Source organism: Haliotis rubra, unplaced genomic scaffold (genome assembly GCF_003918875.1).
Source record: "Haliotis rubra isolate DU_JTF1 unplaced genomic scaffold, ASM391887v1 Scf485, whole genome shotgun sequence".
Classification (NCBI taxonomy): Eukaryota; Metazoa; Mollusca; class Gastropoda; order Lepetellida; family Haliotidae; genus Haliotis; species Haliotis rubra.
Genome location: NW_025767174.1, coordinates 777,454 through 795,350, shown reverse-complemented (window position 1 = coordinate 795,350; position 17,897 = coordinate 777,454). Strand labels below are relative to the sequence as shown.

General features: G+C 42.4%; 1 protein-coding gene across 2 annotated transcripts; it reads left to right on the top strand.

Annotated features, from left to right (window-relative positions):
• Positions 1 to 278: 278 nt before the first annotated feature.
• LOC124291203 (serine-rich adhesin for platelets-like) lies at positions 279 to 11,243 on the top strand. Of its 2 annotated transcripts, none has more exons than XM_046728139.1 (7): positions 279 to 398; positions 2,699 to 5,035; positions 5,826 to 5,914; positions 7,280 to 7,360; positions 7,975 to 8,086; positions 9,033 to 9,148; positions 9,633 to 11,243. In XM_046728139.1, the coding sequence occupies exons 2-7, from the start codon at positions 2,839 to 2,841 to the stop codon at positions 9,738 to 9,740; spliced, it is 2,703 nt and encodes a 900-aa protein (XP_046584095.1). In that variant the 5' UTR covers positions 279 to 398; positions 2,699 to 2,838; the 3' UTR covers positions 9,741 to 11,243. The 2 variants fall into 2 exon arrangements, with proteins under 2 accessions (XP_046584095.1, XP_046584094.1); XM_046728138.1 differs by having other exon boundaries at positions 2,699 to 5,095.
• Positions 11,244 to 17,897: the final 6,654 nt, after the last annotated feature.

The window sequence follows — 17,897 nt, the reverse complement described above, 5'->3', positions numbered from 1 at the left end:
AGTGGATATATACAAAGCTCCTGCTAAATTGATTTATTTTATTATACCAATTATTTCAAGCCCTAATGTATGTATTATCAAGTTTAGTTTGACTTTCTAATCTTTTATCAAATAAATTCTGAAACTTATACAAGATAAAGGGTGAAAAGTCAGTCGATCAACTAGCCACGACACCCTTAGGCGTTCATGTTCATGTCTCGCGTGAAAACTAAGAGTCCACCTGTCAATCAAACGACCGGAAGTTATCGCTCACATGGCCTTCTGGGAAGGACGCGAAATTTGAATATGGCTACAGATGAAATCGACAACATTTTCTGTTAGTAAACAATGGCAAAGTAGTTTATCATCGCGTTTTCCATTAATATGACTGAAACGCCAAAGGGAAGAAGCAGAATAAGGTTTGTGTGTTATCATGGATAATTCATGTGTGATTTGTACGCCTCATATCTGTAATACGCGAACAAAGCAGGTGCCCCTCGGAAGAAAAATGTCTTCGAGATGGCGACACTGACTGATCTATTTGAACATCTAATTTATCCAACAAGCACTACTGTATGTCGATCTGTCCGGCCTGGCGTTTGAGCAGATTTGTCTTTATATTTGTGAGCCCATTTATCTTCTGAATGTGAAAAAATGTCCACGATGCTGCCAGGAACGTTCGGTCAGATTGTGCTCGTTTATCGCTTTCTATATTTCATCAATACTGTCTTGTCCATTGTCTATTGTCTTTCTTAAGGCCCAAATGAACTTGTTGCAGTTATGTCCGACGAGATTTGGAAATATAATTGCAACTTTTGCTACATGTACGAGTTACTCGTATTGCCAAATTTGCTAGACTTCAAATCCAGTAAGATGAACATGATATGTTCGCACAACCCCAAATATAAATCAGACTTATGTGGTAGCAAGCTTTACAACATTGTTTCTTGCAAGATTATTTTACTAACAATTTCAAAGATGTATTGAATTATGATATACAGCTTGGAAATAAACCCATGTTTTACACAACACAGAAATATATAAATGTACAGTAGTGAGTACTGTAAAGAATAAATGAAAAAAATGAATTCCATGAAGCATATGTGTAATAATATTTATTGCAAAAATTCTTGATGAGAAACGTAAAGATCCTGTAATGAAAATTTCATTCTGTACGCTACACAATTTCATTACTTACAGGGTCTCTATAGTTCAACGCAGACCCCTTAAAATTGCATTTTAGGGCTTTCTTGGTATATCAAGGTAAAATTTGTCAGTATTTAAACATTTTTCAAACATAATATATCTAGTGAGAAATGAGGCTACTAACTTCAGACAAAAAGCAAACCGTCTCATGTACAATGATGGCGATGATGACAATATAAAGATTGAGGCTTCTTCACAAAAGGCAAAGGTCTGTTTTGGGGTTGGACCATTATGGATACGAGGAATTGAATGGCCACAGATTGCAATGGTCCAGTTAACAGAATTCCATCCTATTGTCCTTGTCTCCTGTTGTCCATTTCGCAGACCGCTAACCCTCAGGGCTGAATGAACACAGTGACACTTGAATACCAGTGGGGCTGGATAGAAAGTCTTCTGAGAGTCGCTTGTATGCAGACTTTGTAAACATCAGTTGACTGTGACTGACTAAATTGTCTAAAATTGGGTTCTATAAATTAGTAGGAGGATTTGCTTGGTAGAACAGCTATGGCTGTAGTAGTGAAAGGATTGGTAGAAGTCACTGGAATGAAATGATGCAGCATGATTTTCATGGACAAATGAGAAAGGTGAATTTAACAGCACACCTTTGATGTAACTAAACAGGAAGAACTTACTACTTGAAATAGAAAATACATTTTGAAAACCCAACTGAATGTAGACTTTTCAGCAACCAGCTCGACATCTTTGTGTAATGGATGTGTTAAGTTTACTTCATGGTAAACAAGTTCTTGTTATAGAAAGGTGCAGTATCTAGAAGTATACCATATGGTGAACTCTTGACCATATGGTCAAAACTGAAAAAGAAATTCACCTAGATAGTGCTTGCAGGGATTGCATTGTATTCAGCATCTATCTGGGGTTTTATTCCCAAGAATCATCAACTTCAGCAACTTGTTTTGGGTCTTGGTTAGTCACACTGATGAAACTGCTTATGTCGTGAAAATGGTTACTAACAGTAACCAGGAACATGAATATAGTAAAATTTAAGAATTTCTTAATGGAGAACAGACAGTTCTGGGCAGTACAGTGATGAGCAAAAATATCTGACCCTTTTGTAATAACAGCTGAGATAGCTCTGTGGCTATACAACACTAAACGACCAAGCAATCGAACATGTTTTCTCAAAATCGAAACACAATTTTGGAACATTTGTTTGCATTAACAATATTTGTTTTTGTCTACATGTTTTTTCTATAATTTGTTTTTACTATTTTTGTGCATTAACAAACTCAACGGGACAATTTGATAAATGATGCTAACTAAATATTTTTGATGATTGTAATGACCCAATTATCAATTATGAGATTTTAACCAATTCCCAACACTAGTTTAAAGGTACTAACACCGTGATCAGGCAAGTGATTGTGTTAGTATCCACACCAAAATGTGAAGAACTATCTCCCCTGTTCATCATAGCCACTGTATGCGACTCCAGGAACTGTACATATATACTTCATGTATATCAGTATCTGTAATACTTGTTCCTTGTTTGCAGTGAGGAGCCTTGCCTGTCTGACGGGGGAGAATGAAGTTTTCTTTGGTGACATCACCCAGCGGGAGAGACGTCGTGCAGTGAAGTATTCCCGTCGTCGCACCGTCATCTACGTTCCCGGATTCAGGAAAGACAAGAGATTGATGAGATACAGTCAAGAGTTCACCCCAGACGGCCCTTTCATATATGCCCATGAAGAAGTAACCTCTGATGTGTGTGTGAGTGAGAGTTCATCCGACACCTCGTTGACCAAAGACAAGGAAGTGACTGTGAAAGACAAAGACGTTGTGAAGAAGCTGTTTGCATCTGAATCAACTGCAGGAGTTTGCAAACAGGGCAAAGAGGCTTCTGCTTCAAAGCCGTCACCACCGATCAAGGTCACCTTCAGCGAGTCTGCGTCTGCTGAGTCTGTGTCCAGTACGTCTGCCATGAGTTCCCCCTGTATTATGGAGGGGGGAGGCGAATGTATGGCCATGGACCACTGCAGCAGTTTTCTGTCAAAAAACACTGAAATCTCAAGCAAACTATTCGACAGTGGTGTAGACTGTGGGGTTGGAGATTCCATGCTTTCCTCGTCCAAACTTTCTGAATGCATGTCTCTCAGGACCGAGTCCGGGATTACCATTCGTGAGAAAGACACCAAGTCAGTGCTATCAAACTTCTTCGAAAATGACAGTGGGGAAAATGATGAGATGGTTTTTGCTCAGCCTCGCAGCAGACTGGGGTTCGCCCATTCGTCTCAGATTGCATCAGTGAGTGACAATGTTCTGTCGAACACCCTCCCACGAAAGTTTGGACACTCTCACCATGCTGGAACTAACTATGCAGGTTCATTCTTGTCCGATATGGAACATGCCGAGAGCGTTAGTGACATTAGTGATAATGATGGATTTAAAAGACCTTTCCGGCTTCAAGGAGTGTTGGGTATGCAGACTTGTCAGACCAACATCAGCACCCCACGAATGGCTTCCACAGCACCCAGCTTCCCTTTTGCAAGTCCACATCTCCTAGTCAGCCCCATTGCAACATACAAAGCCAATCCCAGTAATGAATCAGTTGCCTCTTCGAAAAGTTCCGACTCGACTCCGTCCAAGTTGGTTAAGAGTTCGGTTAGTGCTTTCTCCTCCTTCCCAGCATCCACGGCGGTCAGGAGAAGTCTTCGTAAGAAGACCATGGATGAGAGCAGCATGTTGGTAGAACCAAAGATTAACCTGTCAGACTCTGATGTAACTAAGCGTGATTTTGGTGTAGGGACCAGCGACATGGTTACATCATGTGGGAATACTACCTGTCCAGGAATGTCGGACTCTCAAGTGTCCCATATCTCAAGAGATGAGAGCAGTTCCGCAACCGTTACAAACTCAGTGCCACCCAAACCTGTGATGACCACCACGTCCACCCAATCAGACTATCTCTGTCTACCGTCCACCCTGGCTGGTCAGCAGCTGTTGCTGGTCAAGAGCAGCGAACTTGCGAAGGGACAGCTAGAAAGTTCTCCCGAGTCACTTGTTTCCCAGTCATCTTGGTCAGATCTTAAACTATCCGCTTTGGGTATCAACAAAGAGCGTTTGTGTTTCGCAACAGTGTCGTCAGATTCCTCGAGCCTTCCAACACAGAGCAGTGACACAAATGTGACAACATCATCAGATGTTCAGAAACCCGATCTGGTCAGTGAAAGTGATAAACCAGTTGGTCAAAGGTCAGAAGTTAGAGATGATGCAGGTCAGAGGTCAGAGGTTAGGGAGGAGCAAGTTCTGGAGTCTCTGGGAAACAAACAAAGAAGTTTGAATGTCAATTCGTCTTCTCCATCCACTGAATGTGAGCTGGGCATGAGCGAGGAGTACTTCACCCTTAATGACAATGAATCAAGCACACCAGACTTGTTCAAATCTCACAAATGTGATGATTATAAAGATGGTGAATTCAGTGGCGATACCCAGTCACAAACTGATGACCAAGACGATGATGATATTGACTCATCAGAACTAGACACTTTACTCCCTGGACCAGATTGTCAAACGACAATACTCGACAATGATTATTCACCCATCAAAGGTCGAGGTTATGAACGGCGACAGAGACAGTTTCAACAGCGTCCAGGGTTGATCTGGCCGAACCGATACATGTCCGACTCTGAAAGCAGTGAAACAGAAGATCTGGGCGAACATTCTTTCGACAGCGGCAGTTCGGATTCATCGCTCCTGGACTACAGTGCGTCCGATTCTTTCGAGGCGATGAGTCCACCGCCCAAACCCGAGCCGGTCATCATCAATGATGGGAAGCTGAAACCATGGCGACCACCAGGTCACGTGGAGGTCAAAGTTAAAAAAAGCTCTGAAGGCAAGTTCCTTTCGCGAACAGGCTTTCAGGCAAGACTTAGAAAAATAAAAGAAATGACAGGTACTTATGTAACCATACTGTCGTAGATCACTGCATGCTTGGGCTTAAGTTATCTCCTGTTAATGTATCTCTGTTTTCTGTTTGTTTACATATTTTCTTTCACCATTTTCCTCTTTTCTTCTTTAATAGCTGAACTAAACAAAAGTACTCTTTCATTCAAAACACTCATCAGTGTCATTAATCAATTATGTAATAGTTTTTTAGAGAGACCCTCAGGCATGGAAATTGTTTTGATGCTCTAGGGATTGCAAACAATAAGAGCATTGTTTCCTGAACTTGCTCATCTTCATGAAACAACAGATGGTTTTGTACTTCTCCAGAAATTCATCAGGACAATTACCCACTTAAACTGGCACATTTATTCATTGAAAAGGTTTGAAAACTGATACTGTCCCAAGAGACATCAATACAGATAACGTTTCATGCCATGAGATTTTATAGAAAGAAAATGGTGTAAGAAAGTCATTTCATCTGAGGGGGAAACCTCAGCTTATCAAGTCGCAATTTATTTGGTGTTCAAAGATAAATCTGTTAAAAGTGTTATCCTTTACAACTTTTAGAAATTGCGAATTGATAAACTGAGGTTTCACTCAGTGGATTTTGTTGCCTTCTTGTGTTCAGGTACACCAGTTAATGCATGCAGTGATATTTCTCACTCTGTAAATGGGAACACTCCACCTGGTTAACTGTAAAGTAACTCACCGTCTAATATGTTTTTCTTCTCCTCCAGTTAAGGGAACTAAGAAAGGATCGTCCTTCAGGTTTGGAAGTTCATCCAGCAATAAGGAGAACCAGACCAAAGGAAGGCTATACCCGAAGGTGAGTAAACAATGGCATCCACACACTCATACTTTGCTGTTCCTTGCTTCTATAATGTTGAGTTTCAATACAAAATGTCTCCCTGTTCCCAACTCCATCTCCGCTTCTGCACCCAACCAATCCCACACCCATCTTCACTCCACTCGTTCTCCACTCAACACCTCTCCCCTTCCTCTCCGCTCCGCTCCCATCCTCTCCCCACCCATATCTCCTCTCCACTCCACTCCACTTCACCCTACTCTGCTCCCCTTCTCACCACTCCCATCCTCTCCCCACCCCTTCTCCCAGCTTTTTCAGTGTTCCTCCTAGATAATTAAGTTTATACACGGACTTTGTGAATGATAATAACATGTCTCTATGCTCTGACATACAGTTCCCAAGAATTTCTCACCTTATGAAGGGAAAATAAGTAAGCAAATATTTTAATCATCAAATGTAAAAGTGAGGGCTTTTTTCTGACAGATATCCATCCCCTCCTCTCCCTCCCCTTTCTCACTCAATGTAAAACTTTTGTATCTTTCTCACCGCATCGGGCGCCCATCTCCATGAATCGCCACACCACTACCTTCTCCTCTCCCTTCCCTCACCTCTCCCTCTCCCCACTTGTCACCATCCCTCCTCTCCTCACCCCTTTCTCCCACTCCTCCCATCCTCCCCTCTCTCACCACTCCCTCCCATCCCTTCCACCTCCCCCTTCCACTCACCACTCCCTCCCCTCCTCTCCTTCCCCTTCTCACCCCTCCCCCCCTCTCCTCTCTCAGCTCCCCTTTCTCACCACTCCTCTCCCTCTCTCCCCACCCCCCCTCACCCCCTTCTCACCGCCTCAGCTCCTCCCTTCTCACCACTCCCTCCCATCCTCTCTGCCTCCTTTCTCTCACCTCCCTCCCTCCCTCTCTCCCCCACCCCTTCTCTCTCCAGCTCCCCCTTCTCACCCACCCCTCCCATCCCTTCAGCTCTCCCCCTTCTCCACTCCTCCCCCTTCACCACCCTTTATCTCCCAGATCCTCCTTCCTCCCACACAGCTCCCCTCCCATCCTCTCCCCACCCCTTCCCTCCCATCCTCTCCCCACCCCATCTTCCCTCTCCCTCCCCTTCTCACCTCCCATCCTCCCCCTCCCCACCCCTCTCTCCTCTCCACCTCCCCCTTCTCACCCCTCCCTCCCATCCTCCTCCCACTTCCAGCCCCTATTTCCTCTGTTCCAGTCCATTTAAGTTTTCAAATATAGTACCTACCCTCTATATGAAAATGCTGTTCATATTTTGAAATCAATTTCTATTTGAGGCTTGTCAACTATTACTGAGCTGGCAAGTCAGTTGCTGCTTCAACAAAGATTTGTGTTCTTACAAAACTGTTATTTCTTTCAGTCACCGCTTCCAAAGAACGATTGCAAGTCGGACAAAGACAAGAAAAAAACACCCTGTCGTAGAAAGAAGCAGTCTGACCTGGTACATAGTGCTAAATACTTAAACACTTAAAATACTTATCTGCGCCATCTTTCTGAAACATTGTACTGAGATAAAGTGAAAATGAAAGGATCTTTGAATCCATTTTTAAGTTTATCTGTGATATTAATCGTTAATATTAAGCATTGTTCAAAATTAGGTGTGGTAGCCAAGGAGTCATTGTTCTAATCTATTAAAGACAAGGGGCAGTGGGTAGCTTAGTGGTTAGAGCGTTCGCTCGTCACACAGGAGACCCAGGTTCGATTCCCCACATGGGTACAACGTGTGAAGCCAATTTCTGGTGTCCCCTGCCGTGATATTGCTGGAATATTGCTAAAAGCAGCGTAAAACTTACTCACCCGCTCACAAAGACAAAGGAGGTTTCAGACTCCAGTAACATGAAGCGAACTTAAGGACCCCCAAAACACACCTTAATTCCAGACATTACAAATATTTCAGACCCAGATTGGTGTCAGCGTAAATTTATAGGACACTTGGCGTTAAATCATGAATTCTTTTGTATTGTGTTACATTTTTACAGACAGAAAAGTATTTCCATCAGTTCAATAATTATTTGTATTTCAATGTCAGTAAGTTCAACATCTTTCTCTCTTTAGACTGAGATGGAGATTGACGAGATGACGAAGCTACACACCACCTGTAACGGTCAGCGTGTCGTCCGCTACCTCAACTTCTCCGAGTCCCCCATGATCATCAAGCACTACCCAGGTAAGACAACCCATTTACTCATTGCTATGGTAACAAGCTATAATAGAACACATGCAATTTCTGAACATTTCACGAAAAATGATATAAGCTGATATCCCCACTATTACTGTAAAGGTCATACATTTATAAAGGTCTCCAAAAGCCAGATCTTGTTTCATTTGGTTAATAATAAAATCGTTCTCTTCAGATCTTCATCATTAAGTAGTTTTTACAGAAATACAGTAAAATAGATAAAATCCATGGTGCAGGAAACCAACCAGTGACTTCAAATATTTGTTCTTCAGAGGGGTTGGGTAGCCTAGTGGTTAAAGCGTTTGCTCAGAAGACCGAAGACCCAGGTTCTATTCCCCATATGTGTGAAACCCATTTCTGATGTCACCTGTCGTGATATAGCTGGAATATTGCTAAAAGCGGCGTAAAACCATTCTCACTTGTTCTACATATACATTTTGATTACCTACGAGGGCGAACATATCAGGGTTCATATTTTTCATACGATGCCCTAGGGCAAAATATCACTTTGTCATGGTTACATGACGTCATGAACAAGGCTATGACGTCACATTTCTTCTGCGACGTTGCGTTCTACATGCGGCTACGGCAGATAGCAAGCCCGTGTTTGAAAGTAGATTTGGGTATATTTTCCTCAATTTGACGACTTCGGTAATAAACAAAATATTATATGAGGGCCCATATCATACTATGTTTACGAAACTCGTGCCTAAATATCGGCATATCCCTCGCTCTCGCTCAGGAAATACCAACATTTAGGCACTCGTGTCGTAAACATAGTATGACATGGGCACTCATACAATATCCTCTATGTCCTTATTAACCCAACTGATCATTGTCCAGAAGGTCGCTCCGAATTTTCCTTTTTGGATCATTTATTCGTTCATGTTATAAAGAGTAGACAATATGATGAATGTGACCTTGACTGTTGCAGCTCCCAAGGAAGCTTCCAAACTCAGCTGGAGCAACACGCTGACCAACTGCGAGCTGACGTATCACTCCCCGACTCGAAAACCTTCCAAGCCAACAGCCAAACCTATACTCACACAGGTGAGCCCCTCTTGTCTTGTAGCCTAGTGGTTAAAGCGTTCACTTGTCATGCCGAAGACCCGAGTTCGATTCCCAACATGGGTAAAAGATATGAAACAATATCTGGTGTCCTCCGCCATGTTATTGCTAAAAGCTGCGTAAAAGTAAACTCACTCTCTTGTCTTGCTTCCAGCAAGTCAACACTGATATAATCAGACAGATGTGTATTTCAGCGGTTTCTTGGTGACACGTGTCAGTATTCTAGTATTTGGAAGTTTACATTTTCAAGGTCAAACATAAATGTCATCAAAGCATGGCTTTGAGAATACGGTGTTTGCGCGTCATGTTGAAAGTCTGGTTTCAATATCCACAGGTTATGCGAGTCCTTTTAACGGCATGCAGTCTTGGTATTGCTATTGTGGTGTAAATCAGTACTAACTGGGATGGATGTTTTTTCCATTATCTGTTTAATTGGGGGTTAATCCTGATGTATTTTCTTCTGCAGCGACCTCTGACCCACACCTACCCCTACAGTGACGATGTCCCCTCACCAATCATCTTGACGAGAACACGGCGGACACACACGCTGTCACAGAGAGTCACACAGCTGTGATCTCACACGTGTGTTAGCCTCACAGAGCCGGAAGACCTCGCCTCACATTAATGTGGTCGCTCTATCATTTCAAAACCCTGAATATTTTGTTGCGGAAGCCAGACTGACATATTCTGCGATCATCTATAAACAAATACTAGAATTATTTTTGTTTGACATGTAGATATTTTATAAATCTTTTGCCATCCTCTATACACGAATACTAGAGACATTTTTGTTTTCCATTTAGATTTTTGTTTGGGGGATAAATTAGAGCTTTAGCTTTTATCAAGACGAGATTAGTTTTCATTTTGATGAATTAGATGATGAGCAAATTTTGTATCTATTAAATTTCATCAAGCTTACTGTGATAGCTTAAAAATATCTTTCAAGTTATATTGATAAAGAGTATTAATATTTCACATCATTTTGCACGAAGTTATTTTTAACTCATAATTATGAATTTATAATGTAAAAAGGAACAAGAATGTTTTACAGATTTATAGTTTAAGGGTAACTCTTCTTATTCATACCACTAAAATATATGCATATATGATAACCATCAGTCTTATTTCAAAGATACCATTCCCTTCCCTGCTAACGTTGAGCTCATTCTCTGATGGCTAGCTGCTAATGATATGCAAAGGACTTGTCTGTGTAGATGAAAAATTATATCCAATGTATATTTGTGTACATAGAAGTTCCATAAACCTTAGCTTCAACTGTACATACAATGTCAGCATGTATATTAATGTACACAACTCCACAATGACAATCCATTCATCAATACCATTAAAACATAAGATAACAAATAAATGACAGAAATATTAAATAACATTTATGAAATATTTCTGAAATATTTCAACTCGCAAACTCCTTTTGAGCAGTTGAGAACAGAATGACTGCTTAGAGATTATCTATCCTGACATGAGTTTATGAAAGTCCGTAACGAAAGCATGTCTAACCTGTTCAGGATAACATCGCCTTTCTCCATCTTGGAACAAACCAGTATTATCTGAATAATGGCTCAGTGTAATACCTTCTCTGATCTCAGTACTTACTGTCTAGCCTTTTAGATGAGCCTTTACAGACTTGTTGATAGACTTTGTTCATAAAAAAATATTCTGTTTATTGAAATAGTATTATTGATATGCGTCAGAGACATTTTTGTCAATCAAATATTACACTTCTCAATCACAGATCAATACTTGAACTTGTTGTAAATTCTATTTCCTGAAATTGTATATTATGTACATTTGTCCCATTTTGTTCCCATATGTGTGCAATATGCGCAGAGATGTCATGTTAAGTTATTTTTGTTGATCCATGTTGTGTACAGTAGCTTGCTGCATGATAGGCAGGTGCCAGATGATAGCCTAGACGGCTACTGACTATATAGAGTTGCTATGGAAACTGGGATCTTGTGATACTGTTTGTGTGATCTGAGACAATTTTGGTGATAAAAGACAAAAAATGGTTGTACATGCCCCATGCTATTGGAAAAAATAAATGAATCTCAATTTATATTTTGGTTTGTTTTAATTTGGAACCTTTGTTTTGTTTTAATGGTAATATAGGAATGAACCTGTCCTGGTTATGTTGAGCACAAGGCAGGGTAACAAGAAGTATCATCATTTAGCGTCAGACCCGTGAACATCCGGATTAGAATTGATCTTCAGTAACCGATGCTTGTCGTAAGAGGCGACTAACGGGATCAGGTGGTCAGGTACCCCTGAACATCCGGGTTAGAATTGATCTTCAGTAACCTATGCTTGTCGTAAGAGGCGACTAATGGGATCGGGTGGTCAGGTACCCGTGAAGATCCGGGTTAGAATTGATCTTCAGTAACCCATGCTTGTAAGAGGTGACTAATGGGATCGAGTGGTCAGGCTCACTGACTTGTTGACACATGTCATCGGTTCCTAATTGCGCAGATCGATGCTCATTCTGTTGATCACTGGATTGTCTGGTCCGGACTCGCTTATTTATGGACCACTGCCATATAGCTGGAATATTGCCGAGTGCCGTGTAAAACTAAACTCACTCTTTTACCCTCTTTATGTATAGCTGGGCTACCATTCATGTCCACTAAATGGATATGCTTGATGTATTCTGACAGGTTTTATGGTAACATTCAGGATGACTTCTTTGATGGGCATTTTAGAAGTTGATGTGATGAAGAATGATGATAATTTTATGGATATCCAATTCACTTTATTCTGTGACAGCAACATTTCGACATAGATTCTAATGTCAAGTTGACAACATTAGAATCTGTGGAAACGTCCCCTTTCTGAGAATAAAGAAGTTGTATATCCATAAAATTATCATCATTCTTCTACAGTTAAGATGATTAAACATAAGTTGGGAGTGTGCTTCTGATTGTGCAACTACGGGGATCCAGCGGTCACAGTTGTCACATGTCATGGTATCCAGAATGCGGATCGATGTTCATGTCAGTCACTAGCTCGTCTGGTCCAGATTGTTTACAAACCGTCGCCATGTAGCTGGAACACTTCAGAGTGCGGCGTTAAAAAACAAACACGAAAACGATCTTTAAGATATAATTCATGTACCATGGGAAGTAATGAATAGTAATCAATGAGTAGGTAGAACAAAATGAAACTCTTGCCGAAAAATACCTTCTTGTTCAGGCGAACTGCTTTTTATCTCACACGAGTTTTCACTACGTTATTTTTTATTACACTTTCATGTGGCATTTTGCAGTGTTCTACAACTGTTGGACGGTGGGGTAGCATAGTGGTTAAAGCGTTGGCTCGTCACGCCGCATACCCGGGTTCGAATCCACACATGGGTACAATGTGTGAAGCCCATTTCTGGTGTCCCCCGCCGTGCAGTTGCTGGAATATTGCTAAAAGCGGCGTAAAACCAAACTCAGTCAGTCAGTCAGTTAATGGTTTTGCCCGTCGCGCTGAAGATCCGGGTTCGATTCCCCACACTTGTATATTGTGTGAAGTGCATTTCTGGTATCCCTCTGCATGAAACTGCTAGAATATTGCTGAGAGCGGCGTACAACCTTACTCAATTACACTGTCGGATATACGAATATTGAATTATTTCTGAGATGCTCTGAAAGTGTAACTGAATGATGGATGACGATTGAGTAAGCACAAACTACTGACTGCGTCTATTCTCATAAACGGAGATTTGATGTATTTTAAGGGACACACTGAGCGAAGCGGCCATAAAATAATCTGTTATTCGCCGGCTCTTGCTCTTAAACACCGAGTCGAGTAAATTTGACTTCAGTCGGTTGAACAGAGTTGCTCGCTTTTGCCCAAACCAGTTTTTCTGTTACATTTGGTTTCAGAAGTGTTTAAAACCAAAGTCTGACAACACGGCTTTTTCGGCAATCATCTATCTGCAATTTCTTACGGAGCAGGTCTAAACTGTGGCTGGTAGTACTCTTGTGACGTTTTTGCGGGCATTTTAAAGGAGGCTTGATTTCAGCCCAAAGAAACATTGGTCCCCAAACAGACTGCACATGTATTCAACTTGTATTCTTCAAAAAAATTAATAAAATGCAATAAAAGAGTGAGTATGGTTTTACGCCGATTTTAAGCAATATTCTAATAATACCATGGTGGGGACACAAGAAATGAGCTTCACACAATGAGCCCATGTGGGGAATCGAACCCTGGTTTTCAGCGTGACGAGTGAACGCTTTCACCACTTGGCTACCCCACCACCCGCTGAAAGGGAGAGTCGGGCTAGCACTCTCCTACCCAGAGTTCCATGCGTCAAGCCAGCATAGTATCTCTGCCACAGGCCAGAAAAATGTGACGATTCGTCACATCTTGCAATGTCCATTCAATATAATGTACAGATTACTTTAACTGTTTTATTTTTGACGAGTCTACACATCTAACTAAACATCTTTAATAGAATGGTTTAGTTTCACTGAGAAAATATCCAAAAACATGTAACACTATTTCGATTTGCGTAGCGATCCTTTGTTTAAATAGGTTGTACGGCTCCACGTGCTGTCATCGAAGCTGATGGAGAGCAAACGATGCAGCCAGTTTGATATCTAAATATGTACTGTCATAGACCTTACTGTCGCAGTTGTGGAATAATATATATGTAACAATGTAAAACATTATGAAGAGAGCGCCGAAAAGCTTTCGTGAGTCCAGTCTCTTCTTATTATGAATATGCGCGTTTGATTACAAACGAGAAAAGTCCGGTCACGTGATATGCAAATTAGCCTGTGGCCGTGATGTTATGTTAAGTCATCGCTGTGTTGGAGTGTGTCGGGCTAGTTGGTTAACATTCGTAACTCCTCGCCTCTTTCCGTGACCTAGGCTTGCCGGAATGACACGAGTAGTAACGAATGGTTGGTTAATTGATTCACCTCGTCTCATTGGATGTTGAAAAGATATCACGTGACATGTGGTACCATATTTGGAAGGTCGTGTTCTGCTGCTTCCTGTCCTATAATGCTTTCAGCTGAAGAGAATTTTACATGAAAAAAGTTTTTGGGAAGACAAAAGCGTATTTCATCACATAATGTATGTTGATTTAAATTTTGTTTTTTGTTTAGCTCCGCACTCAGCAATATTCCAGCTCTATGGCGGCTGTCTGTAAATGATCGAAGCTGGACCAGACAATCCAGTGATCAACAGCATGAACATCGATCAACGCAAGTGGGATAGGATGACATGTGTCAACCAAGTCAACAGGCCTGACCACCCGATCCCGTTAGTCGCCTCTAATTACGACAAGCATGGGCTACTGAAGGTTCATTGTAACCTGGACCTTCACGGCTCCTTTTTTATTGGAAATAGCTGAACCGAGCCTTACTGACGACCTGAGGATACCACCACTTCCCTTTCTCACAGACAAGACGTAAAGACTGGGTCCAAGGTTGAAAAGCGCAATCGGCAGTATCGGCAGACGGATTCCAAGTCAAAACCAAGGATTCTCATTTAGACATTACACAATTACTTAACCTCATTTCATGTACCACTAATATCAACTTCTTACGACAAGCATGGGTTGCTGATGGCCAATTCTAACCCGGATCTTTACGGGTGTGATATACTATGTAATGCAAGTAAGCGCGGCTGGCTAACTGATCACTTTTGTGTACGACAAGCATGGGCTTCTGGCGCCAAATTCTAACTGATGTCTTCACAGAGATAAAGTATAATGGCGTAAACTGTTACGCGTTGATTCCCAAATTCTAACGCCCAGGTTAACCCAGACATCGCTACGTACTGTACTAAATCGTGAAATCAGTAAACAACCAAAGAAATCAATGAACAAATCTTATCGATAAACAGCGGATTAAGTTCCCCATCTACAAGGAAATACGACAGGTCATGGCATGTACGTGACAACAGCAATATAAATATCTTTCCTTTCTCGAAAAAGAGTACATTCATTAACATTCAGCCATTGTCACACCCGGATATCAGGGACGTGCTCCTCTCTTGAATCTGGGGATCAGAGTTGGATTTTTGTTTTGTTTGCTATTTGTTATTTTTTAATGCAATACTCAGCGGTATTCCAGCTACATTGCGGCGGTCTGTAAATAATGGAGTCTGGGCAGGACAGTGATGGACATCGTGATCATCAATCAAACCAATTGGAGTACGATGACCTGTGTCAACCAGTTCAGCGAGCCTAGCCACCCGATTGCCTAAGATGAGGTTCACGACAAGCATGGGTTGCTGGAGACCAATTCCTGCTCGGGTCATCACGGGTCATCATTGTGGAAAACAGGCAGAGAAGTCGGTGTTATTTGATAGGTATTCCTTGATAAGATTTTAGGCAGGATCATGAAGTTCATAACTGCAAGCGCTGAGACCCAGCTCACTGCTCCCCAGATGGCAAGACCAGCATCGGCGTTATTTAGACCAGGATGGTAAGTGTTATGTAACGAGTGAAGAGCTGAGATGGTAAGACCAGGATGGTAAGTGTTATGTGAAGCGCTGAGATGGTAAGACCAGGATGGTAAGTGTTATGTGAAGCGCTGAGATGGTAGGACCAGGATGGTAAGTGTTATGTGAAGCGCTGAGATGGTAGAACCAGGATGGTAAGTGTTATGTGAAGCGCTAGGACCAGGATGGTAAGTGTTATGTGAAGCGCTGAGATGGTAGGACCAGGATGGTAAGTGTTATGTGAAAGCCTGAGATGAAGCAGGACCAGGATGGTAAGTGTTATGTGAAGCGCTGAGCGCCAGGAGTATGTGTTATGTGAACCAGGATGGTAAGTGTTATGTGAAGCGCTGAGATGGTAGGACCAGGATGGTAAGTGTTGTGTGAAGCGCTGAGATGGTAGGGACCAGGATGGTAAGTGTTATGTGAAGCGCTGAGATGGTAGGACCAGGATGGTGAGTGTTATGTGAAGCGCTGAGATGGTAGGACCAGGATGATTAGTGTTATGTGAAGCGCTGAGATGGTAGGACCAGGATGGTAAGTGTTATGTGAAGCGCTGAGAGCGGAGATAGGACCAGGATGGTAAGTGTTATGTGAAGCGCTGAGATGGTAGGACCAGGATGGTAAGTGTTATGTGAAGCGCTGAGATGGTAGGACCAGGATGGTAAGTGTTATGTGAAGCGCTGAGATGGTAGGACCAGGATGGTAAGTGTTATGTGAAGCGCTGAGATGGTAGGACCAGGATGGTAAGTGTTATGTGAAGCGCTGAGATGGTAGACCAGGATGGTAAGTGTTATGTGAAGCGCTGAGATGGTAGGACCAGGATGGTAAGTGTTATGTGAAGCGCTGAGATGGTAGGACCAGGATGGTAAGTGTTATGTGAAGCGCTGAGATGGTAGGACCAGGATGGTAAGTGTTATGTGAAGCGCTGAGATGGTAAGACCAGGATGGTAAGTGTTATGTGAAGCGCTGAGATGGTAGGACCAGGATGGTGGTGTTATGTGAAGCAGGATGGAGGTGATGGTGAAGACCAGGAGGATGGTAAGTGTTACGTGAAGCGCTGAGATGGTAGGACCAGGATGGTAAGTGTTATGTGAAGCGCTGAGATGGTAGGACCAGGATGGTAGGTGGTAGTGTTGGTAAGACCAGGTGAAGTGCTGAGATGGTAAGACCAGGATGGTAAGTGTTATGTGAAGCGCTGAGATGGTAGGACCAGGATGGTAAGTGTTATGTAGCGTGAAGCGCTGAGATGGATAGTGTTACCAGGATGGTAAGGATGGTTAGGTGTGTGAAGCGCTGAGATGGTAGGACCAGGATGGTAAGTGTTATGTGAAGCGCTGAGATGGTTAATGGACCAGATGGTAAGTGTATGTGAAGCGCTGAGATGCCAGACCAGGATGGTAAGTGTTATGTGAAGAAGCGCTGAGTGGTAGGACCAGGATGGTTAGTGTGTGAAGCGCTGAGATGGTAAGACCAGGATGGTAAGTGTTATGTGAAGAAGCTTGCTGAGATGAGATGGTAAGACCAGGATGGTAGGTGTTATGTGAAGCGCTGAGATGGTAAGGACCAGGATGGTAAGTGTTATGTGAAGCGCTGAGATGGTAAGACCAGGATGGTAAGTGTTACGTGAAGCGCTGAGATGGTAGGACCAGGATGGTAAGTGTTATGTGAAGCGCTGAGATGGTAGGACCAGGATGGTAAGTGTTATGTGAAGCGCTGATGGTAGGACCAGGATGGTAGGTTATGTGAAGGATGGTAAGTGTTATGTGAAGCGCTGAGATGATATGGCCAGGATGGTAAGTGTTATGTGAAGCGCTGAGATGGTAAGGCCAGGATGGTAAGTGTTATGTGAAGCGCTGAGATGATATGGCCATGGATGGAAGCCAGGATGGTAATTGAAGCGCGAAGCGCTAAGATAGTCGTGAAAGTTGACCATGTTAATGTATGGAATATGGCCAGACTGTTATGTAAAAGCGCTGAGATGGCAAGACAAGGTTGGTAGTGTTACGTGAAGCGCTGAGATGGTAGGACCAGGATGGTAAGTGTTATGTGAAGCGCTGAGATGGTAGGACCAGGATGGTAAGTGTTATGTGAAGCGCTGAGAAGGGTGGTCAATCTAAATCTAGGTCACAACTACTACTCAACGTTATACGAACTCACCAATTAAATGTCTCTTACATACAGTCATCACTGCCAATACAAAATACTGCATAAGAAAAACCAATTTTGAGCACATGCATTGCATAAACGTTTCAGTAAGCTAGTATTTGGGATT

Excerpts from the sequence above, each read along its gene's own strand:
- LOC124291203 (XM_046728138.1), top strand. The coding sequence starts at position 2,839 with ATGAGATACAGTCAAGAGTTCACCCCAGACGGCCCTTTCATATATGCC. Across the intron at positions 5,915-7,279 it reads AAGGAAGGCTATACCCGAAG|TCACCGCTTCCAAAGAACGA; the intron begins GTGAGTAAACAA and ends TATTTCTTTCAG. Across the intron at positions 9,149-9,632 it reads CCAAACCTATACTCACACAG|CGACCTCTGACCCACACCTA; the intron begins GTGAGCCCCTCT and ends TTTCTTCTGCAG.